The 25495-nt window shown below is 42.1% G+C and overlaps 1 protein-coding gene across 1 annotated transcript; it reads left to right on the top strand.

Moving 5' to 3' along the window:
• Nucleotides 1-5280: 5280 nt before the first annotated feature.
• rin1b (Ras and Rab interactor 1b) lies at nucleotides 5281-24364 on the top strand (the record flags this gene model as incomplete). Its single annotated transcript, XM_080052116.1, has 11 exons — nucleotides 5281-5424; nucleotides 5868-5982; nucleotides 6190-6262; nucleotides 7377-7468; nucleotides 8281-8465; nucleotides 8915-9202; nucleotides 12951-13494; nucleotides 17986-18294; nucleotides 20382-20513; nucleotides 21373-21539; nucleotides 24041-24364. The coding sequence occupies 11 exons, from the start codon at nucleotides 5281-5283 to the stop codon at nucleotides 24362-24364; spliced, it is 2373 nt and encodes a 790-aa protein (XP_079908242.1).
• Nucleotides 24365-25495: the final 1131 nt, after the last annotated feature.

Genomic DNA, 25495 nt, shown 5'->3' with positions numbered 1-25495 from the left:
CATCCTGTTGCCTCTGCATTGAGTAATGGTTTGCTGTTTGTTACAGTGTGCATGGACTAATTTCAGTGGAATAATCTAAACAGGGGGAGGATTTGACATTTTTAGGAGGGGTGATTTATCTTACCAGGAGTTGATAGAAGCTGGAGGCCCAGAAGCCTGTCAACTTTGACTAAAGCCACAAACTGTTGTGAAATAATTCTCAATGTTTAGAGAAAGTGCAACATGAGCAGCTGAAAAACTATATTTGTGTCAGATAGGATTCGAGATTAGATTCAAGAGAGCTTGATTCTCAGGGAAGAGGCACAGACAGCAGCCATTTTGATGGATGGATGGATGGATGGATGGATGGATGGATGGATGGATGGATGGATGGATGGATGGATGGATGGATGGATGGATGGATGGATGGATGGATGGATGGATGGATGGATAGATAGATAGATAGATAGATAGATAGATAGATAGATAGATAGATAGATAGATAGATAGATAGATAGATAGATAGATAGATAGATAGATAGATAGATAGATAGATAGATAGATAGATAGATAGATAGATTGATAGATTGATAGATAGATGTTAAATAATTACATTTAACCTTGCAGAAAATTGTAAGATGCTGGAGGTTGGTCTGTGGCTGTGTCGGCTCAGTGTAAACAGGAATGGTGCTAGCTACGGTGAGCCCCTTTTATTTACTTGCCAGTTTACAGAACCTAGGCTGTGTATCAACAGCAGATTTATTTCCAGCGCACAGTGCAGTGCAGAAATGTAGGATTTTGTGAGGAGCAAAGCAGCTAGATGCCTGCCTTCTTTTGCCCCGACTTTCTCTATCATTATGGCTTTAAACACCTACACAAGATGCTTAGCTCAATACAAGTTCACGTGTGTTCTCTGGGGGTGGAATGGATGAAAGGGATTCTGGGAAATATAGGAAATCACTGACATGAGTAGAGGTAACATGAAAATATTAAAAAAGCAAGATCGCCACGAGTAAACTCAAGGATTTTGTTGAACTTTGTGCACTTTGTAAGTTATCCAAGGGTCAAAGGGTAGTTATTCCTTAGAAATATATATGAATTATTTTGCCAACAACAGGCAGTACAATTGAAAAAACCTTGAAGGGACACCATTTGTGTAGTATTGAGATCAACCTTACAGTCGCACCAATATGTGTTGTGGCATTTTGGATCACTTTCCAAAGAGCATTTCAAGTTAAAATTAGTGGAAAAAGAGGTTAGAAAAATTTAACTCAAGTCAACCAATTATTTTGACAACTTCTCCTTCCAAAGCACCTTCACCTTGCAGAGCCTGATCTGTTGATGGTTTTCTTCACAAACCCCTGACAATACTATCCACCAGGCCCTCCTTTACCTATGCTTCACTGATGCATAACATGACAAAGCTACAGTTTGTCACCCAGGAACATCAGGAGGTGGCACTAAAAGCGTTTAAAATGCGGTTGGACCTGTTGATCTAAGGGGGGCGCCACTGTGCTTCTCTGTAACCTGCCGGGGCTCTGCTCTGGAGGTGGGCAAATCTGGACGCCATGATGTTGTCCATCTGCAACCAGGCTGAGTAGCTGTCAGTGATCTCTCTCTCTCTCTCTCTCTCTCTCTCTCTCTCTCTCTCTCTCTCTCTCTCTCTCTCTCTCTCTCTCTCTCTCTGTCTCTGCCTACACTGTTCTCCCGAAAATGTACCAGCCTGTGTTTTTATCATCCTCCTCTTCTACTCATTGAGGTCAAAGGAACTCCTTCTTCACTTCAGCCCTCAAAAAGCCTATGGTTGCGTTCCGAATCGCATACTCTTTCTTTTTTCTATTCTACATACTACATCCAACGATAAAAATAATCTAGTTAGGATGCAGTAATACTATTGGGACATACTTTACTCTCTTATTTCATCATAACATTGCGCCTTGATCTTGCCTCTTGCTTTTATATCCGTCGCATCCCTGTTTGTTTTTATATGGAGGCTTCGTCGATGTGACGTCACTTCACGTGCGCACTGGATTGTGGGTCAGAATCGCCCCAATAGGATGCAGTTTTCAACACTAACAATCTTGGCCGCATGAAGTAGGACATCCGGGTACTTCTAACCATCCTAAATCTGGCCACAAGAATCGGGACATCCTAAATCTTTTTTCTACATACTATATAGTAGAAAGTATGCGATTCGGAACGCAACCATAATTTGAAAGTTGATTAAGCCTACCAGCTACACAAATCTCTCTGTATTTCTCAGTGCTTGGTGTCGCCCCCTGACTCTGGTGCAGGAAAAAAAAATTCAGTTGTTGATACTCCTGCTTTTAAAAAAACCTGGATGTACAGCTGAAGAAATCAAATCCATGCACGACCACAGAAGGCCTACCATGTAGATTTTGTTGTAATTAATCAGAATTCCTCATGGGGGCAACAGAAGTTACGCACTATTGCTTTAAAGGCCTTCATATCAAGGATGTGTCATACGAAAAACATGTGTTTGGATCTTATTAGCAGATGCATGACACTGTGGTCTAATAAGTGCTGTTTGCTGCGTAAATACTACCTCAAATTATTACCTTGTGCCAACACCTTGAAAATCTACAAGGAAAATGTGATTGGCCACTTATACCTACAGCTCCGACTGTGTTTTTCTCAGATCTGCTTTAAAAAAAGCATGTCCTCTGTAAGTGTTTGAGTCATTCCATCACTGCGTCATCACTCGCTCAGTCCTTCTGTCCAGGTTTGGCATCTCATCTGTTCACATTTCTCTCCAAATCTCTCATCTCAAAAAATGTGTGTAAGCAAGTCAGGGTTTTTTCTCCAGCAGTCCGACAACATTTGCAAGATAGAAATATAATACCCCCTTTTCCTAATGACGTATTAGAAGCCTGCTGATTTTTGGCACCATTAGTGCTCACTGCAGTTTTGCCCATAAGTGCACATTCCCTATCCTCTACTGATTCGGTCTCCCCAGAACAAGTGTGATAATTTAGGGATTTTCCCCTACAACTCCCCACAGATTCCCACTACTCCATTGTCACCCTCCGTTACTATGCTATCATAAGTCCTAATTGTCTCTTTATCTATTTGTAAAATGCTCTGTGTGATCAGCAGCATATCACTTTCTGCTCTATCCTGCTGGGTTTGCCGACTCCTGCTCCAGCCCTCAGGTGCAAAATCACCTTGTTAGATAGACAGTGTACTCATTACATTTCCAGTCTGCAAACTCAAACAGTTAGCGCTGCTGCAGGCCAACCCAAGTTGTGATTTCCCTACCATAGCTTTAATTTTTCAGTAAGGGCTTTTCTCTTCTCGTTTAAAAAAAATTATTTCATCTTTTTATCTTTCTGTTTCTCTCTGTGTGTCTGTCTTTCTCTGAGGGAAATTACATAAGTCATTCTGTGTGTGTGAGTTGTGTGGGCAGCGTAGCATTTTATGTAAGGCGGACCTGGAAGTGGCTAGCTAAACACTACGGTCTTGCTCTTTGTTATTTCTCTCTCTCTCTCTCTCTCTCTCTCTCTCTCTTTTCTAGCCTTGTGTGTGTGGCTGGGTCATGGGACTGCAGACCTGCGTGGTGTTTGGCTCCAGATATTGCGATGGGGTCTACTCCGCAGGCCCACTCAGAGTCACACTCACAGCTTGTTCTTTATAGCGCACCTTGAAATAATAATAAAATAAAGAAATCGCTCTTTTATTTAAAGACCATGATGCTCGTCGACTTGTAGTGCTCGAGTGAAGTGTGTCTGTTTTGAAGTGAGAATGTCTCAAGCGTATCCCTTGATACATAGGCCACTCTATACTCGCCATACTCACCATATTTATTTTTGATTGACAGTTAGCTAAGCCCACATAGTTTACAAAAATAACGGTGACAAATTTACCACTTAATATTAATTTCGTTTTAAAAAAGGCTACTGAATCTAGCCGACGATCGTCAATTTCTGAAAAGTTGTCGCTAGCAAAACGCTAAATGTCATTAGTTAAAAACAACAAAAACCTACAAAGTCCAAACCTAACCTTTAACCCCACAAAAGTATGTGGAGCAAATAATATGCCCCCTTGCTTTTGGAGGGTTAGGCTACTAGCATGCGTGCCCCATGTTGTGCTTGACATGAGTTTAACAAAGTAGTTTCAGTAAATCCTACAAACACTTGTGATTTTTTTATTATGCAACACACACACGCCCTCCTTTGATTAATATCAGCTGCAGGTTACTTGTTGCCTGACCCCTTTAACAATATTCACCATTAGCTGATAACGGTACAGAGTGCAGGTTGGCGTACGGAGAGGAGAGGAGTCACGAGTGTTATGTAATACAGCACAGGAGGTGATAAAAAAAAAGTGAAAAATGTAAATGTGTTATTGAATGAAAACAATATTCATAAGGCTTCCTTTAATGTCAGTGAAACAGGTTGCTGCATCTTATGTCAGAGCAGCACAGTCATTGGTTGGAAATTAACTTTGGCTATGTGATGTGAGGGAGGAAGCGTCTAAAAAAAAATTAATTGATTATTGCATCACTTTCTTATTGTATTATTTATTAAAAAATTAAATAAATTCTACAAAAAAAGTAGAAAAGCTTACTAGAAATAAAACACCTCGGCATCCCGGAAAGCCTTTAAGATTGTGTGTGTGTGTGTGTGTGTGTGTGTGTGTGTGTGTGTGTGTGTGTGTGTGTGTGTGTGTGTGTGTGTGTGTCTGTGTGTGTGTATGTGTGTGTGTGTGTGTGTGTGTGTGTGTGTGTGTGTGTGCTCCAGGTTGCCAGAGACCAGGGTGTTTCACTGAGTGGGAATGCCTGGTAGGATGTGTAGGCCCAGGTTGCTATGGCAACCATCTGCTGCTACGCTCACAGGCGCTCGCCATCAGCCCACACAGTGTGACACCCAACAATCAGAGAGAGACAGAGATTCTCTGATTGAGCGTTAACATAAAAAGACCAAAAGTAAGAAAAGAGCTGTTCATACCTGAAGCATTGTTGCTGTTTTAAGTGTTAAAAGTTCAAACACGTTAATTGTTTAGAAATATGTAACGTTTTCTGCTGTTATAGATAAGACGGAGGCCGAGAGGAGATACTTTGACAGAGTTTACCGAATAGAAGGATGTAATGAAGGATGTTTATCTAACAATTAAAACAGTGCGTACATGTGTAGGTTTATGTATAAGCAGCTATGTATGTATGTTCACCTTTTATGCACGCAACTTTTTACAGTAAATGTAGGCTACTCATTGACAAAGACTTACCGTCAGAGTGGTGTTGTGTGATGCTCGTTGTATAATCACAATGCGCCTGTGTTTCAGATGCAGGAGGCGGGCAGCACCCAGCGCGGCGCTCAGCGGGCCTTCAGCGTCCTGGACCGTCTTCTGATCACTCACCCTGTGTGGCTGCAGCTGTCACTCAACCAAGACTCCGCCCTCTATATCCTGCTCAGAGAACCAGTCGGGGTACGCACCGAGGCAATTCATTTCAGTCACGTCAACCTCAGTTGGAACATTATGCAATTATATATTTTTTTATTACTGTATATCTTAGCTACTTTTTACACATTTTTCACATCAAACCTTTGCAACCTTAAACTGTTCAAAGCCTTTTCCTGAAGGGAAAGGTAACTTGTGTTGATCTTTAACAAAGAGACAAAAAGATATAGTTCAAACGTTTTGGGAAGTCTGAATATTTACTTTAGAAACTAAGTAATTTTAATTAAAAATCACCGACTCCAGATTGACGTTTAGCACGGACTGGATAGTGAAGAAAATGTTATCTAGCTTCATCGTCTGTGCCTTCTCCTGAAAAACCTGTGTAAAGAGAAATATAGGGCTACTGTACACTGTATGTATAAAAAGGGCAATAACATCCCAGTACTGTGTTCCTGTGTCTGTGCTTACAGACCTTTCTGGTGCGTAAGTGCAGCTCCAGCCAGAAGAAGGTGCTGTGTTTGAGAGTGACTGCGGACAAAAAAGCCTCCTCTGTGAAGGAGTGCTTCATCTGTGAGGAGGACTCCAGTGAGTATTGGACCAAACTAGACCTCGGCTATAGCAATATACACATCACGCTACATTTCTGTTTGTAGTGCAGCGCACAGGTCATACACTTGCTGGTTGAAGTGGGACAGATAGGATTGGGATTTAATGTAGCCATATTCCCTTTTAGATCTGAAAAAATCCACTGCCTTCACATCTGTCACTCAAATTCTTCTCTTCTGTAACCAGCGTTTGCCTTGGAGAGCTCAGCACTCAGCTTCCCCGACCTGTGTCGACTGGTGGCCTTCTACTGTATCAGCAGGTGATGCATTATTATTATTATTTGTTTTCAACTTTGTGGCAACAGTTTAGACTAGGCCATTTCCTGTTACAACATGTGTATTCAACAAAGAAATAGTGTATTGTACTTTTTTGTGGAAGAACTTGATTGTAGGACTACAGCACAAAGTCCTGTCCAGCACACACCAAGTGTCGACTAGGAACCCGTCCTTATTGCCAAACAAAATTGCTCCACCTCACTTGTGGGTGCAAATCTATGCAGCCAAGTTCCTGTAGTATATTTTCCGGCCTTTACTCAGAAAAACGGCTTTGGTAGTTAGTTGATGGAAGAAGACACAGTTGAATGCAGATGAGGAGGTCTCAGGAACAATTCTTTTATTTACAACAAAACTCATCCTGCAGTCAAAACGAAGCCAATAAGAAGTTAAAGTGTTTGTAGCCAAATAACTAATAGAGGTACATGCATAAAACAAAAAGCTATGAAAAGTTCCTGTGTACTAAAAGACCTGATTTTTCCAGAATTGTGGCTGCTTTTAACCCTAACCAGCTCCACCCTAATGGTCAGAGGGCAACCTCTGGCCCCCAGAGGACATCCTGAGTTTAGTCATCACCTAGAGTCGATATGTCACGTTGGCCAAGAAGTCTGATTCAGCAACTTTTAAGACAATGCTGATGATGATGATGGCCAGGGTCAATAAACTACTGTTAACTCTTAGCCAGACTGTCTTTGATTAACTCACAAGACAGTCACCTTTGTGTGAAATTTGAATGATCTACAGGTCAGCCTTGAGGGTTTCCTCACTCAAGCCGCTGACATCCCTGACTTTGCCCCCTGCCAGATGAGGCTAACTGTCTTTGTCTCCTCTGTAGCATTAGACCTTAATATAAAATGTATAGTAACATAATACACTACAGTAATCTTAGAATGTGTCATAACAAAATACACTACATTCCAAAATGTTGTAGAAAGCATTTCTAAAAGATAAATCAGTTTATGAACATTGAACATTCAAATGTGGGTGTCCACATCCATACAGTATGTTTGGCCCTGATATCGTTCTGCCAAGACCCTCCGGAATTGTCATGGTTTTTTATAATGTCTTTGATGAATGTCGTCCATTTCTTCTTGTCTGTAGAGATGTGTTGCCGTTCCCACTGCAGCTGCCGGAGGCCATCGTTGAAGCCTCATCACACAGGCAGCTGGAGGCCATCTCACACATGGGACAAGGTGCACTGATTAAAAGTTGTTGTTGACATTAGCATTTAGCTTAGGCTATCAAAGACGAGCCTAACAGAACTGCTAGCATGGCTGCTTTTGTTGAGGCCTACACTCTTTATGTTACTTTTACATTGCCCACCAACTATGCGAATACCAAAATGCAAACACACCAGAATATATTGCTAAAAGACTTTCATATACATTAACAATCAAGCTAAAGTTGTACACCATTTTGTATTTACGGTGTGGTAGCATTGGATACAGTGAAGTTCCTAATCTCTTCTGCAACATATTGCAAATGTAAGAAAGAATCTGACTAAGGTAGTGACTACCAGCTTGCATCTATTTTAACAAGGTTCCATGTACCGAGGCAGCGCAGCAGCAGAGAGCGAGGTGGGACTTCAAGATGGCTAAAAATTGACACCAGTAAGACACAGTATGTGTCACTGACTGCAGCTCAAAGATGAAACCATCTTTCTCACCATGGTTCTGCAAAATCGCTCTGCTCTAGTCAGCTCACAGTATCAACTTAAGTTATGCAGTACATATTGTATTGCCTCTGTTGGTGTCTTGTCTGATTCGTTTTTTTGACTAAATGCAGTCGACTCTTGTTCTTAAGCAATGTAAGTAGCCTGAAACAGAAAAATTAAGGTTCTAAGTGTAGCATTTTGTAATAATAATAATAATAATAATAATAATAATAATAATAATAATAATAATAATAATAATAATAATAATAATAATAATAATCAAAAACTGCATATCATTTATCAAAAACTTTAGTATTCAAACTGTCTTTCTTCTTTCTGGACCCCCACTAGACTTCTGGAGTGTACCTAGTGATTCAGAGATCCATAATGGACCGGTGGACCCTGTTGTGTCTATCAGCAGCAGTAGCCAGAGGCAGGCGTCGGTGAACCTGGAAAGTTGTTCCCTGCTGACCCGCGGTAGACAAGGAAAACTCTGCTTCATCAACCCCCTATTCCTACAGATGGAAGTTTGCAAGGTTGGTAGTGCAGTAGTGTGGTTATGTGAAACCTTTCAAGGATTGGCAGGTTTGTGATTTAGTTTTATTTTACCAAACTCAAGTTTTTCTAAAGTTATGTCCATTACAAGTACTTTAAAAGCCTTAAAGCTATCGCACATACCTTCTGTCACCCCCGTGAGGAATTCTGTTCTGAGTTATTACAGCAACACTGACGGCCAGCTTGTAAACGCTGCAATACTAAGAAATACAGAATGAGTTTTGTGTAGCAGGTAGGCTGAATAAACTTTGTGTCACCTCATTTAACAATGGCTTGAATGCAACCGACATTCAGTGATTTAAAAAAGTTACGCACTATAGCTTTAAGGACTCGCCAATCCGGTAATATAGCTACCTGTGCCTTGAACTTATTTGACTTGAAGCTCTAAATGTTAAATAAAGAACTGAATCCACTTTCTCTTTTTCCACAGCAGCCAAAACTGATAAAAAACCACAGTGCCTCCAATAAGCGGAACCGCTTCAAGCGCAGCATGCGGCTGCGTCTCTCCGAGTCCTCCATGAATCTGTCCCTGGAGGGGGTGGGCTCCTACTCCCCGTCCTCTTCAGGGGAGCAGGCCAGCGGGGCGGAGAGGCTGCAGAAGCCCGAAGCCAACCCACAGAGGAGAGTTCATCCCGGGGCCGGAGTCCTGAGGAGGACCCCTGCTGTATCTCCAGGCTCTGCAGAGGAAGAGGACGTCATGTCCGTCTATGTGCAACAAGTAAATACGTGTTAGCATCTTTATTTGAGGAGGATACATTTGAGATCTCAGTTTATGTTTTTTGTAATCATAACACAAATCAAATAAAATCAGTTTTATTTGTATAGCCCAAAATCACAAATACATTTGTCTCAGTGGGCTTTACATTTCATACAATATGATACAATATGATACAATATGACACCCTGCCCTTACACCCTTAGCTCGGCTGAGAAAAAACTCCCAGTAAAAACCCTTTACCGGGATTAAAAAATGTGAAGAAATCTCAGGGAGAGTCGACAAAGTAAGGGATCCCTCTCCCAGGACGGACATACTGCAATAGATGTCATAAGTAGAGAAAATCACGAAGGAATTTGATAATTGACCAGATGTTTACATGGTAATACTAAAGTAAAGTGTGAATAGTGTGGATGCAGGAAGACTTCAGATGCTGCCAGAGGATCCACACCGTCTCGTCTCCACCAGGGAAAACTAAGGTTTCCATCGCCGGGATTACATCCCACGTCTCCAGGTGGCGTCCTTAACCACTGCAACATCTTCCGCGTTGATGACCCATTCTCAGATATTGCCAGAGGGGGGACCAGATCCACACCGTCTCGTCACGACCAGGGGAAACTGGAAGAGGACAGACAGGCAACCAATGAGCAAAGCAAAAATGAATTTAAAGATTGAACAAGCAAGCGAGTAGAAAGAGTACTATCCTGATGGACGGTGAATCAGTGCTGATGTGAGGCAATAGCAGGCGGGGAGCATCCGTTCCTAGGACAGCTGATTCCGCACAGAACTCGGAGTCAGTCGAGTAGCATGGAGAGTGCTTGGTAGACAGAGGGAAAGAACCCTTGGAGCATCGCTCAGCCAGGTATCAATTATGTAATTTGCGTTGGCAGGACAATTTTTCAGTGGGAGGACAACCGGTACTCAGGCCCAGACAAACCGAGACCGAGGCAGCTCTTCAGGCTGTTAATAATAACGCTATAACAATGTTAAACAATATGAACACAATTAACATTAATTTACATTGATTTACACTCTACCGTTCCCCACCGACACACAATCGGCGCCAGCCCCCCAGACCCAGAGCCTGCCACCCAGCACCCCGCCCCCAGAGAGCAAGCTCCAGTGCGGCACTAGTCCCGAGGAGGACCGGGGCCATAGATAGAGAATAGACAGTATAGAATAGGGAAAATAGCCAAATGCACCGCTGCCACGAGGAGCAACCACAGCCGAAAACCCCGGAGGGGCGGCTCGTACAGCCCACTCAGGCCCGCCGGACCGGCCATGCCCAGCCCATGAGGCAAGGCCAGAGGCGCCAAGCACAAAGGGCGTGACGCATCCGCCGCCGCCATCGGCACACCCAGAGCCAGGACCGGCCGGAGGAGCACCGATGCCGGGCAGCGAAACACAGACGCCAACAGCGACGCCACAGAGCGGACCGGACACAACACAATGCATTCCTTCTCTTTTTGGAGAGTCCACTAATCTGGTGCTTTAAAGGTCACACAATAACGCTAATTTTCAGGTTAAAAAAAGTGAATTTGTTCAGGCTCTCCCCGTGGAAATTTCCAAAATGCAATTCCACGACTGGGATAAAATTCTTTCGAGGTTTATTTGGCAAGGGAAAAAACCGAGAGTGCGATTCAAGACATTGCAACTCCCGAAAAAAGAAGGTGGAATGGGAGTTCCTCATTTGAGAGATTATTTTTACTCAACCCAAATTAGGCCCTTATTGAATTTATGCAATCAGGACTATAATGCAAGATGGAAGGACATTGAAAAGAGTTTAATTAAAGATTCCCCTATTCAGGCAGTCTTGGGAAATAAAGAGTCAGGCCGAATAATGGATACATTGAAAAACCCATGGCTTAAGTTTCAACTTAAAGTTTGGAATACAATCAAGACAGAATATAAATTAACGGATAAATTATGGATAATTAGGTGGAGTGCGTATGACTCTGACTTTAAACCCAATCAATTAGATCTTAGATTTAAAACATGGATAGACAAAGGGATTACAACCTTCTACTCACTTACAAAAAAAGGGCAATTGAAAGATTTCCAAACTCTAAGAAAAGACTTCTCCTTAGAGCAACAAGATTTTTTTAGGTATTTACAGTTGCGTAACTATTTTGATAAATGTAGAAAAAAAAATCCAATAGATTTGGAAGACCCGGTGCTGAAAGAAATCTTAAGGTCCTATTCAGGTGAATCTAACAAAGGTACAAAGGTTTCTAGATTATATAAAGGTTTCTTGACAAAAAAAACATACTCTACAGAATACATAAAAAATAAATGGGAAAGAGAGGGAAACTTTGAGATGACAATAGAGGAATGGCATAATTACTGTGATTCACAATGGAAATGTACTAGTTCATACACATGGAGGGAGTTCGCATGGAAGTGCTTAGTAAGATTTTTTATTACTCCAAAACTAAAAGCCCATTACTCTGGAGGAGACTCTAAATGCTGGAGAGGCTGTGGAAATCGGGATGCAAACCATTGGCATATATTTTGGGAATGCCCAGGGTTAATACATTTTTGGTCAGAGGTACATAAAACAATGGAAAAAATATTCCACACGAAAATTCCTAATAACTTCGAAACATTTATTCTAGGTAAAGCTGATTTTTTTATGAGAAATATTGATAAATATTTATTTCAAATAATGATAACAGTAGCTAAGAAAAACATTACTAGACATTGGTTGCATCCCGATCCTCCCACATTAGAAGAATGGGCAGACACAATTAATGACATTTATCTGATGGAAAAAATAACCTTCTCACTTAATTTACAAATGGACAAGTTCACTAATATATGGGAAAATTGGACTTTGTTCATGAAAAAGACGCAGACAAATTATATAGCTCCGATGGATTAAGGGAAGAAAAATCTCCCAAACCGAACCCCTACATGTGATGGATTGTTGCCCTTTTTATTTGTATTTGTTTTTGTTTGTATTCTTATTTATGTCTATTATTTCTAATCTAGAAAAAACATGCTACGTTTTTCCTATTTCTATTTTTCTTATTTATTTGATGTAAAAAATACACCCACTCTAAAAGGTGCTAGGTTATCCCCCTTCAAAAGGTGTCTTTCTTTCTTTATTTTTATTTTTCTCTTCTCTCTCTTTGATATATTGATATATTATTATTGTCAATGCATCCCTGTTACATTGATCTAGAAAAGTAAAAAAAAAAAAACAGAAAGGGGAGTATTAAGGTTTTGCTGGTTACGATCATTGATTGTTTCACTTGTACTGTTTTTTATTTTCAGTAATCAACAACAAGAAATAACTTGTAAACAATGTTTTGATGTATGTAAGTGAATTTGGGTTCAGAAAAAAAACACTCTGATTTAGAGCCTGTCTCTTAAAGTCCTGCTTTCAAAAAGCCCAGTTCTCTCTGATTGGTCCTGAATCTAACTTTCGTTTGGATTCAGGGGTGGAGGTGAGGGGGCGTGGCTTATCCCTTATGATGTCATAAAGGGGGAGGGGTCTGACTGGGATTTTGAACACAGGTTTTCAGAAGGTTCTGAAGTCTCTAGTCACACCCGGACCCATATTAATGTTGAAAGAACATGAATATCTGCATTTTGAAGACCTTTAACTACAAAGGGGGTAAAGAGGTAGTTAAAGTTGACCTTTAACTACCTCTTTCTGTCTTGTATTATATCGGATTCATTTACTCATATTGTTTCACAAAATCTCACATATCATGGTGTAAAAATGACTCCTTCTGTCCTGTCCCAGACCTCTCCAAAGGCTGCGGAGCCTCCACCTCCCCCGCCGTCCCCCCTCACAGAGGACCCAGGCTTTGAGGTGGCGGTGCTGGCCCTGGAGCGCTGCCCGGCCCCGAGCCTGGCCGAGCTGGACAGCAGCAGCTCCTTCAGCAGCATGGACGAGGACAACGACTCGGACTGGGAACAAGAAACCGCCACGCGATTCAAAGCTCACAGCCACGCGCGCCCGCCGCTGGTACGCTCACGGGGCCATGGCGGGATGCACCGTATGAGCGAGGCCTTTGTGTGTTTCTTTGCCCCGGACAAGCGGCTCACGCGATTGGTCGAAGAGCTGTCCAGAGACCGGCGCTCCACATTCGGGGGTATGGTCCAAAACTTTCTCATGGCGCAGAGAGACGCGCTCAAATCACTGGCGTCTTCATCTTCGTCACGTGTGACCTCCGTACAGTTGCTCCAGGGTCTGCGCCTCTTCCTGTCCCAGGCCAAGAGCTGCCTGCAGGACAGTGGCGAGCTGGAGCCTCCCATAGACACCCTGGTGCCAGACACAGAGAAAGGTAAACAAACATAATGATTGTACATGGGTCATGCACAATATTATTTTTGGACCACCTTCAAATAGTGACTGATGACTTTCAAATTGTCATCCCAGGAGAAGGTACAGGCACATTGAATTTCCACTTTCTTGCATTAATTTCAAATGAAATTGTCAGTTGCCATTAGTTACACCTAGGGTTGCAAAGGGGTGGAAAGTTTCCGGTAAATTACCGGAAACTTTCCGGAAACTTTCCACGGGAACTTTCGCTCGGGAATTTTGGGAATATTCAAAATTGGAAATTATAGGAATGAACTAAATGTCGGTAATTTAAATTATTATTTTTTCACATCCAAACATAAATCTAAACATTTAAACACTATGTTTGGTCATAGGCATACATGCATGCAAAATAATAAAATTAAAAAACATTACATTTGTAAGAAGAACTTTATCAAGTTTTGATTATTTTATGAACAATGAATAATTTCACTTAACAAGAAAAAGATGAATGTTGAGTTAAATATTATTCATCTGTCTGAACCCAACCATTCAATAAATAAAGTCAAATGCCCCCCATGTGATGGAGGAATGCACAGAGCATGTAGGGGGCATGGCCTCAGTAGGGGAGGACGGGGTAAGTAGACACACTTTTTTCTCTAGTGAGAATTCCTCATCACCTAAAAGATCTTTCAATAGTCATTCCTACATTAAATTGAAGCTTAAGGTGTTGGCTTGAAATGTGTACCCCTAACTTTTTCTATCTTATTGTAAGAAATTAATCATCAAAGACACCCTTACACATTGTGACAACCAACCCCATCAAGGGGTCGGTTGTCAAACACTATGGGATTGTTTGTCACAATGTTATCTTAATGGGAATAATCTTAAAAATAAGTAAAGAAAGTAGAACTAAATTTGAAAGTTTAATTGCATTGTCAAGTTGACAAATAGGCCTACATAACTTACTATAGCCTTGGCAGCTGGTCTAGTTTGGGATGCACTGGGTTGTTTTGATTTTTTTGCCCTTTTTTCTTTTGCATGCTAGCTGCCTTTTCCTGCTCTATTCTTTCCTTCTCTGGGGATACAGAGAAGGATATATAGTGAGGATACAGCGTGACAATTTTTTTCGTTATTGGGTTCCTTTTCTGGCTGCAGCCTTTGGATAACATGTGACAACCAACCCCCCAAAAAATGTGACGACCAACCCCAACTTGAATTTCTTGCTAGCATCAAGGCCAACAACCATCTGACAACTAATTAGCTTGCTAACCACACTCTAAACTATATTTTACCCTTTACACTTTTTATGGGTAACAAGCCTTCTTCAAAGCCTAGAAGAAAAATACTGAGGAGCTAAATATTTTCAATTTGACAAAACACAAACAGTCCTCTCACCTCAAATTCAGCAGTATAACTCCAAGGAAGACTATGATCCCAATTCTGGATATTTACATACCAAAATTTCACAGACAGCGCCTTCTGGTTCCGAGATATAACGATTGTGAAAACCAACCCGTGTGACATAGTACCCCGTTCTCCCCTACCCCTGCAGTAGGATGTGTGCTAAGTGCAATTTGCCAAGTGTACTTGCATAAAATCTGGTTGTTTTAGTCAAGATTTTGCTAAAATATATTGTCCCCAACTATATGTAAAATCACAGTTTAAGCCTCTGTAAACCTGGTATAGTAAAAATCAATATATGATATCAAGTTGGGTGTCTCAATAAACTTTGAAAAAAATCTGATTTGAAATTAAATGTTCATAAATATATTAAAACTTAGTTGAAAAAATAGCTTTTTACAGTCTAGAACGTTTGCCTGGACTGAAATAACATAGTTAGGAGAATTTAGTGCATTTGGGTGGCTTTAAATTTGGTAAATTCCCGTTTATTCCCGTTAATTCCCAAAATTCCCGTTAATTCCCATAAATTCCCATTAATTCCCATGGAAAGTTTCCAACTTTGAAAATTCCCAGAATTTTGCAACCCTAGTTACACCTAATACATCTCTAGTTAAAGCTGGGGTATGTGATTTCTGATTGGTCAAAGTTAACATGAGCTGTACACTTTGACCAATCAGAGTGAGGCTACGATTCTCTGTTGTTATTGGCTGTTGGGACTGTCCATTCACTTCGGCACAACTTTGTTGGTGTAAAGCGTGTCAGGGAGGGACCATAGGGGAGGGACCAAAGAGAACAAGTGGAGCGGTTGAGGTATTTGGATTCGAATCTCTATCCCAAATGCCATTTTCTCCCCAAATCCTCCACCCCAGCTTTAAGTTTACCTTATAAAAAACACATTTCAATTGTGGAACCATACACACGAAAGTCATTCTTAAACAATTAAATTTAGAGAAAGGGAATTGTTCAATTGAATAAACTGTAGCAGACTGCGTTGGAGCACATTTTCAGCTTCTCAGTTTCTCATATGATACGTTGTTCATATTTATATTTTCATCGCATCACAACCAGTACACAGTGGTGAGTGCAGCGGGGGACTTGAAGAAGAAAAAAAAGACACTGTACTATTAGAAAACACTGATTTAATAGAGCGCATGCAGTGCCAGAGGACGCGGGTCTATGGAAAACAGACAGCCTTTTCTCTGATAAATGGTTGGCTGCCCAGGCTCCGGTGAAAGGCACTGTGACTGTCAACACAAAGTAGTTTGCGTAGGGGTTGAGGGGATGGGGGGGGGGGGTTGGAGGAGGGTGAGGGGCAGAGCCTCATTCACTAGAGCTCATATTGTATCTGATATTTAGAAAGCAGCATTAGGGAAAGCCCTGCCCGACATGCACTCTCATCCTTTGCTTTCAAAGTGTGAATCTTCTCAGTATTGTAAATCACATGGGTGTTACTTTGGACGGATTCTACTAAGATGTTTTGACCGTGGCCCTGTGCGTAGGTTTTTTCCTTTTATTCATTTTTGTTGGACTCCGTAGTGTGTGTGTGTGTGTGTGTGTGTGTGTGTGTGTGTGTGTGTGTGTGTGTATTTGGTGCAGGTGTGTAAGTGTGTGAGCGGATTGGTGGTTGCCTGGCAGTGCAGAGGCTTCAGGGGTAGAGAGCGCTCGGCCTTCCATCCTTCCATCCTTCACTCTGATTCTGATTTATCTGGCATTGCGTCGGTGGGAGGCATTTGCATTTTCTTTTTTTTTCTCTCTCCCCCTCGTTTATCATAAAAAGATATCACCACAGTCCCACGCTCACTTGAAGAGCAGCACGATTCAGGGGAGGGTGGGAGGGAGTGATAGATAGAAATAGGCCGGATACTTTGAAAACGTAATCTGTTACAGATCTATATGAGTGATAGCCAGAACAAGTCTACCTTTTTTTTCAAAGGTATAGCCTATAACTCAAAAAAGCTGTTATCCCATAGGTTAGTTTGTTATTCTACAATGCTGGGAAAAAAGAGGGGGATGCTGGGATTGCGCGGAGAGAGGGAGCTAGAGTAGAGAAAGAGAGGGTGGAGGGCGAGAGTGATTATTCACAGGGGGTTATGGTAGAGAAAGGTATATGGGGGGATTTTACAGGAGGGATAACATGAAGGTGGGAGAGGAAGATATTGATGATGAGAGGAAAACAGTGTGCGCTGGAGATTTGTTACCCACGTTAGTAAGGACTGCCCACTGACTGCAGGAAAAACACTGTGTGTGTGTGTGTGTGTGTGTGTGTGTGTGTGTGTGTGTGTGTGTGTGTGTGTGTGTGTGTGTGTGTGTGTGTGTGTGTGTGTGTGTGTGTGTGTGTGTGTGTGTGTGTGTGTGTGTGTGTGAGTGTGTGAGTGAGTGAGTGAGTGAGTGAGTGAGTGAGTGAGTGAGTGAGTGAGTGAGTGAGTGAGTGAGTGAGTGAGTGAGTGAGTGAGTGAGTGAGTGAGTGAGTGAGTGAGTGAGTGTGCGCCCGCGTGTATGTGTGTGTGGGTGTGTTTCCACTTGTGAGAGCCTTAATGCATCATGTACACCAGTTTGTGTATTACATATCTATTGCCAGGCCCCCTGAAAATGTCCAGAATATTAGCTTTTTTGGGTGCTAAGAAATTCTGTTATTCACTTTTATCTTGCAAGAGTGAGATGATTGATGCCACTCTCATATCTGTGTGTTTAGAATTTAGCAAAAGCCAGGACGCAACAATTAGCCTAGCTTAAGACTGCAAAAATTGCAGATTAAACCATGACATTTATGAAATTAAGTTATGTGTTCCTGTATCTTGTAAAAAAAAATATCCATGCCACGTGAAAAATTTAAGAAACGCACAGTGGTGACACGACCAGGGGAATGTGTTGATTCAAGAACACAACAAGTGTTTGTTTGTATGTTTAATTTCTCTATGAGTGTAAGAGGGATGCCGTTTTCATTTTCTACAGTTCATTCACCGTAATGGTTCAATCGCCATGATCATCATAGCTTTTCTGGGCCTCCTGCCAGTGCCTCCAGATATGTCTTCCTGCAAAAACAAACAAATCTAATCTAAAATAACAAAACAATTCTATCCCAGTGAACACCTCCCTCTGTTCCTCTCAGACCTGGCGCTGGAGCGGGCCATGTTCTCCTGCGTGCTTCGGCCTCTGAAGCCCCTCCTAGAAAAAGCCCTGGTGGTGTTACACAATCGGGACGGCACCAGCCAGCGCCTCACCAAAAACGTCCTGGGTCTCCACGGGGACGTTGCCATGGAGCTTTTGGGCGTGCGGACGGGCGTGCCGGACAGCCGCGAGGTGGAGAGGCTGAAGCACAAGCTGGTGCTGATGCAGAGGACGCACTCGCCCATAGACAAGGTGCTGCTGCTGCTGCAAGTGTGCAAGTCCGTTCAGAAGGCCATGGGCTCCTTAAATGGTAAGGGGGCCAAATGTTTTTTTTTTGTTTTTTTTTAAGTGCTAGCAAGCGTGACGTGTGCCTGTGTATGGTCATATCTGCGCGAAATGCCGCGATTTGCAGTAAATAAGGGTGTATTCACACTGGGAAAGTCCGCTAGTGCACTTGCTTTGGTCCAGACCAAATAGAGTTTTGATTTTTTTTGTTTGGTGTGGTCCACTTTCATATTGCCCCTTTTGCAAGTGAACCAGCATTACGAAGCAAAACCACACGTGATCTGAGGTCATTCATTCATTGGACAGACATTCTGGGGTGGAGAGAAACAGGAAGCACGAAGTTTAAACTGCGAAATATATATCATTGATATAATATGGGGCTAAAAATAATAAAAGGGCCTACATCTAACCTATAAATAAAGAGGAAAAACATCAAATTATTGTTGTTTCATATGGTCATAATGTGTAGCCTTATGTCAATGCCACGTTATGTGGCTTGTAGCCTACGATGTGAAACATCATTTTTACTGTATTTTTGGTGCTGGATGCGCGTCACGCGAGAAGAATAGGCTCAAGCTGACACTCAGCTGATTAAGCTGTGTATCAGCTGGGTCGGCGCAGTTCAGCTCCAAACTGACACGGGGATAGTATTGACGGTCCCGTACATGGGAAGCAAAATAAAAACACACACTTCTTGCGCAGCGTGAACCTGTTGGCACTGCGCGAGAGACGCTCCCCTCTCCTTCATCTGATCGCTGAACACTTTCAGCATTTATATTGTTCTGGGCTCCCGGTCAAACCACAACTAATCTTCCTAATAATGGTGACAACAACACTTTCCCATAATGTGAAGCTGACGACTATTTATTAAAAAAGAAAAGAAAGAAAAGGCACAGTGCCTCCTGCATTTGGGTCGGATCGAGTCCGAACAAATTCACACCACAAACGAACTGCAGCAGAGTGCGTTTGGAAACGCATCGAGACTACCTCTTCAGCTGGGTCTCGGAGCGTTTGTTTGGTCCGCACCCGAGTGCGATTGCTGTATTCACACCTGCCTGAAAGATGCGCACCGAAGGCAGAAGTGCATCTGAGTTCGTTTCAACCGAACTAAACACGGCATGTGTGAATACACCCTAAGTGTCCACATGTGTCTCCAAGTGTCTCTGTAGGCTATTTAAAAAGAAATCAAGCAAGTAGACTAATAATAATAATAATTAATGAATTATTGGTTATCGCATCACAGAAGGCCTATTGGCCTATAATTATAAAAAACACCACCTTAACTATGTTTACAGTTTAAAAATGTTTTGAATGACATGCAAACCTCAGTGAATCATTTGCTCTTGTTTCTCTGTCCTGAGATTCACACAGACTGAGCAGGCTTGTTTAAATGTTACACATTGAGCTAATAAACTGAACTTTGAATTGTTTTGCTGCAGAAGTTATCTCAGCTAATTTTTGTTATCTAATTTGATAATAAGGTGATTGTATGCAGAATGCTTGTGCCAGAAACTCATACAGTGGTTTTGTACAGATGAATAAATATATATTAGCAGGTTCTCATAGTATTTCAATTTAGGGGGGGGCACGAAAACATTTCTGTCCCCTAGGGGGGGCATGACAGAAAATAATTGAGAACCACTGCCGTACACTGTGGTTTGATTGGATTTTTAAAGCGCTACTGTAACTTTAAGGAGAGACACTGCAGGTGAATAGGGTAAAAATGTTAACCTTTAGATATCTTTGCCAGTTGTTTACTTACATTAAAACAATAATGCTTTAGAAGTGGCGATTTTCGGTACAGATTTATTTAAAAATACTGATATTGAGACAATGACCATTGAAGATGGTGGAGAAGTGTACACACCCAAACAGCATTTTGTAAAATAAACACTAAAATGGTAATTTTAATTTTTTTATTTAAACTAGTATGAAAGACGATATGTTGTGGAAGCAAAATAGCACATATTAAAAGTACGGAGAACATAGTTGGTGGTGGGATTGTTCCATGACCTTTTGAAGACCATATGTCCAATCAGACCAGAACACATTTTTACTTTTTATTTTATACACTTCTAAGTTGACAGCTTCTCCTTGTTATTGTCGTTCCAGGACAGGAAGTGAGCTGGGATGACTTCCTGCCATCGTTGTCCTATGTGATGGTGGAGTGTAACCGGCCTCACATCCTGATAGAGGTGGAGTACATGATGGAGCTGCTGGAGCCCTCCTGGTTAGGAGGAGAGGGTACGAACGTCCAACTCCAAAGGCTGGAGCTATGCTGTGCTTTTACTTTGACATCCCAAATGTCTTTTAATTTGTTAAACCAACCACCACATCCTGTTGTTTGTAGTACCATATCTGTACAGCAATGACTAATGACTTATCTCTTGTTATAGTGCCAGCATTCTTACAGTAGATTTGAATAAAAGATGTAAATTGTCACATAAGGGAATAGGATATAACCTCCCCAAGCCAACAGGTTAATAATGAACAGGTGTTGACTCAGGTTACATGTCTTAAAGTGAAGATGGACTAACTTTAGTCTCCGCTAGACAAAGAAGTGTCCCTCAACAACTCCTGAACGGTGCCAGCTGCAAGTTCAGAGACAGGACAGACATACATTTTTTATAGTTTAACACAGACAATAAGACTATAGATTTTAAAGTGACAATTAAATTAAGTGACCAAGGTATTATGAGAACTCAAAATTTGGCTGAAAACTGCGTTATAATAAAAAAAAACAATCCATTTATTTTTAGCTGAAAAATGATTATGGCCATCAAATGATCAAAGTTGACTTATTTTTAAGTTGCTTTTATTGAAACAACAACCCCCAAAAAACGATTTACTATCATAAAAGGCAAAAAGAAACTACCTTTGAAACCCAAGTTTTTTACTTTACCAATTACTTCATTTATTATATTTCTGTCCATCAACAAGTCAATTTACTAATGTTTGAGAATTAAATGGCAATAACTTCATCTCAATATCAGTCACTTTTTTACATTCCTACTGGTAAGAAAAGAAGTGTGTTATTGTGCATGACATGAGTTACTACTAGTTCTCAAAAAAAATGAACTCTCTTGATTTCTTTTTTCCCCAGGTGGGTACTACCTGACCAGTGTGTTTGCGGCCCTGTGTCTGATCCAGAGCCTGGACAGTGAGCCTGTGTCGGGCTGCCTGACAGCAGACGCCGAGGACGCGCTGAAGGAATGGAGCTGCAGGCGGAGCAGAGAGGCACAGAGGCACAGGGACAGCCAGCAGAGCCAGGTCGGTGCTCTACACATTGTAGTATTTATGTGTTGTCACAGACTGAGACTGTAGTGTGTGTTGTGTTAGAGCGTGTTTGTGGTTAGTACGGTAATCTACTTTAATGGCTGTCAAAATTTGAAGGGATGATTAATGGGCAAACAAAAGGGAACTCCTGCTAATGTGAATGACACAGTGTGAGTGAATGTGTGGTGGTTTGAAGGCTGTAAAACACAACAACCAGTGTTGTTATTTGATTGACAGCAAACGTTTTCCTTACTCTTGTTTTACAGCAGTCTACAAAATATCTCACTCAACTGGGTCACAAAGTGTTTCCAAATACTTAAATCTAATCTGAACCTGTAGTCTTAGCCTAAAATAAACTAGTTATAATAAGTGTTATCTTTGTGATTAATGTTTCTACCACTTAATTTAAAATGATTATTTGTCCTTCCATGCTGGGGCCAAAACTCAAACTCATCTGGTACTTGAAGAAATGTCAAATTGACACTAAGAATCATCAAGAAACCTGTTTCCAATTATCTTGAATCAAACTTGAATCTGTTTTACGTCTTTAAATTGGAACAAAATACATAAATGGATGAACCAAGGCTGTAATCCATCCTACGAGGTCACATTTAACTTTAATTATACTGATGGCATTGCATGTTGGGCACCATCAGATAATCCCACATCAGCAACAATGTCAGGTGGGTTAGAAGGAAACAACAACTGTTATTTGAACTAACTACTTTTGCTGCTGCTGATGCTTGGAAAGCTGAAGACGGCATTACTAGATTTCATGGCACAAGTGAAGATGTTCTGTGGTCGATTGGGTCATCCATGGAAAGTCAGAAGGGACACCCTCCTGCGTGCGGACACGTTCAAAATTCATTTGAGGGGATTAGTTTTTAGACATGTTTTGAGGTAATCCCCTGGGTTTACGACAGGGCATTCACTAATGCACACACACACACACACACACACACACACACACACACACACACACACACACACACACACACACACACACACACACACACACACACACACACACACACACACACACACACAGAGTTTTTTACCCACTCTCTTCTATTGTCACTCTCGGACCCAGATTTTTTTTGGTAATGACGGTTCCACCAAATGCCATGGAAGAAAGGGCATTGTCATCCACAACGTTAGTGCCTGGTCACGTGGTGCCTCTCCTGGCTTCAAATAGCCGATCTAACTCACCCGGCAGCCAGATTTTCCACTGACACAGGCGGGGATCAGTGAGCCAAGTGCTATGAAGAAGTGGGCGGTCAGATAACATGAAATTTATTGAGCCGCATCTACCCATCGAACGCAGGCAAACACAATATGCACACGGACAGCGAGGAGCTCAGTGACTCTGTAAGTTTTTGGACCATGGCAGACCTGTTGATTGTAATTTCTGGCATGCGCTTTTCTATTTTTTTGTGTACTTAAGAGCATGTTCTGCCACCTGTGCATTTGTGTGAGTGTGTGTTTGTGTGTTGGGGGACTGTGGGGATAGTAGGCTGTGTGTGTGTGTGTGTGTGTTTTGTGTGTGTGTCTATGTGTGTGTGTGTGTGTGTGTGTGTGTGTGTGTGTGTGTGTGTGTGTGTGTGTGTGTGTGTGTGTGTGTGTGTGTGTGTGTGTGTGTGTGTGTGTGTGTGTGTGTGTGTGTGTGTGTGTGTGTGTGGCCAAGAAGAGGAATTCTCACTGGGTTTGTCAAGCTCGGATGTTTTGGTAAAAGCCCTATGTTCAGTATGTTTTCATCGTGTGTGTGTGTGTGTGTGTGTGTGTGTGTGTTTTCTACAGAGAGTTGTGAGGGCGTCCGTAGGTGGTTGAATCTGACATTATATAATAGTTCAGGTACAGCACGAATGCTGCTAACTGTTTGAGTGGCAATTGTGTAGATGGACAGACTTGTTAGTTGTTAGTGTTGCGCTTTAGGCTCTTTCGAAAACGTGAAAAAGTTTTCCGTTTGGTAGCGAGAGTAAACTCCACCACAGCACAGAGGTAGAGCCGGTGTAATGGATTATTTATTTGATGAGTTTGGATGTGGACACTTTAGTGGATTAACACTGGGACACTTTGTCCCAGATGATTTTTATATGCAGTTCTTGGGCACACTGGTTGTTTGTGTGTGTGTGTGTGTGTGTGTGTGTGTGTGTGTGTGTGTGTGTGTGTGTGTGTGTGTGTGTGTGTGTGTGTGTGTGTGTGTGTGTGTGTGTGTGTGTGTGTGTGTGCATGTGTGCGTGTGTGCTTGCGTGAAGTAGAGGCTTTGTTTCAAGGGAGAATTTCTTTCACGAACACCATTTCCATTAATTTATTGTAGTGGATTATCAGCCTGTGCATTCTCTCTCTCCCTCCTCCTCTGGCTTCATCTCGTTCTCCTCCCCCTCTTTTGCCCTCACTCCATAAGCCTCTTGACCTCCGCTTTGCATATTAAATACATTATATATTCACTCTTTTCTCCCTCTCTCTCTCTCTCTGTCATCCCTCCATCTTTCCAGCGGTGCGTTCGGATACTGTTCCAGGACGGTGAGCGTAGCGCCGTGAGGTCGTTGCAGTGGAGAGCGGGTGAGAGCAGCCAGGCTTTGGCCCAGCTCTGCGCCTCCACGTTCGGAGTGTCTGACCCGCAGGTCTACACGCTGTACTGGCGCAGCGGCGGGGAGATGAGGGCCCTGCCGGCTCACGCCCAGCCACAGGACCTGGCCGGACACAGCGAGGGCGGCCCCTCACTCTCCTACCTGAGGACCGACCACGACTTCAGCAAGATGCGCCGGCTCACCAGAGGGGGCGCCGTGGACCTGAGCGAGTCGGTGTGTGAGGAGTGAGTGGGAGGAAGGAAGGAAGGAAGGAAGGAGGGAGAAGGAGTAGGAGGGGGTGGATGGTTGCTCTCTCTCTCGCTCTCTCTCTCTCTCTCTCTGTCTCTATCTCTCTCTCTCTCTCTCTCTCTCCCTTGTTCTGTCTCTTTCTCTCCGGCGGTGTGTTGTGTCTCGTCACCGTGGGTCAGGACTTGTCGTGAATTAACTACAGCGCTCCTAACAGACCAGGAGCAGACTCTTGAACAACGGTAGACTCTTCCCTTAAAGGACCAACCACGCAGAGCAGAACGGGACCAACTAAAAGGACTGTTGCCAAAAGTCGTACTATGTACCACTCTGTAAAGGCGGTGTACTATTTGTGACATGGAAAAATGTTTAATTAATGGATTTTGATTGTTATTTTGAAACGTGAACCCCAGAGTTATACCACAAGGAGTGGGTTACGTCATCCCTAAACGTGACTAGGCTCAAATCCAAAGACAAATTCTGTGAGACTACTGTTGCCTGGAAACAAAAATCTCTTCCTGGGAAGGCAAACTGTCCATCGTGGTGATGTAACCCCCCTATCATAGTATAGTTCTGAGTCAAAATCGATCAAGACACTTGGATGTTTTATTACTTTTATGTGTAAAAGTCTGCAGATCTTCAGTTGGGACCGTGTTGTTAAAAGGGGTTTGGGGATACAGTTTGACAAAAGGTTTGATGGATTATTATAGCCAAGACCAAACCTCAATACCAAAGTGATTTTCAAACAAAATAGATGAAGAGTGGCCATTTTGGTATACAACATGTATTTCACTTTAAAGGAAATCAGGTTTACAATATGGATGGAACCTTAAAGGTGGAGTCAATGATTCTGGAGAAACTTGTCCTATATCTCCTCACAATCCGCTTTAGTTATGGTGGGGCACTCTGTTTACATACTAGTATACAGAGCCTAGGCTGTTTTTCAGCAAACACACAGTACAGACAAGTAGACGATCATGAGGATATATTCACTGATTTTGACAACAAGCGTTTCCCATGATTGCTGACTCCACCTTTATGTCAGCTGTTTATTTTTGAGTCACCAACAGAGACGATTTAATTTTTTGCTTTTAGAGAATAAATAGCACAGACTCTCCTCCTTTTTACTCACAT

Source organism: Ammodytes marinus (genome assembly GCF_949987685.1).
Source record: "Ammodytes marinus genome assembly, chromosome: 23".
Classification (NCBI taxonomy): Eukaryota; Metazoa; Chordata; class Actinopteri; order Uranoscopiformes; family Ammodytidae; genus Ammodytes; species Ammodytes marinus.
The sequence above is the reverse complement of the archived record's forward strand: the minus strand, read 5'-3'. Positions and strand labels throughout refer to the sequence as shown.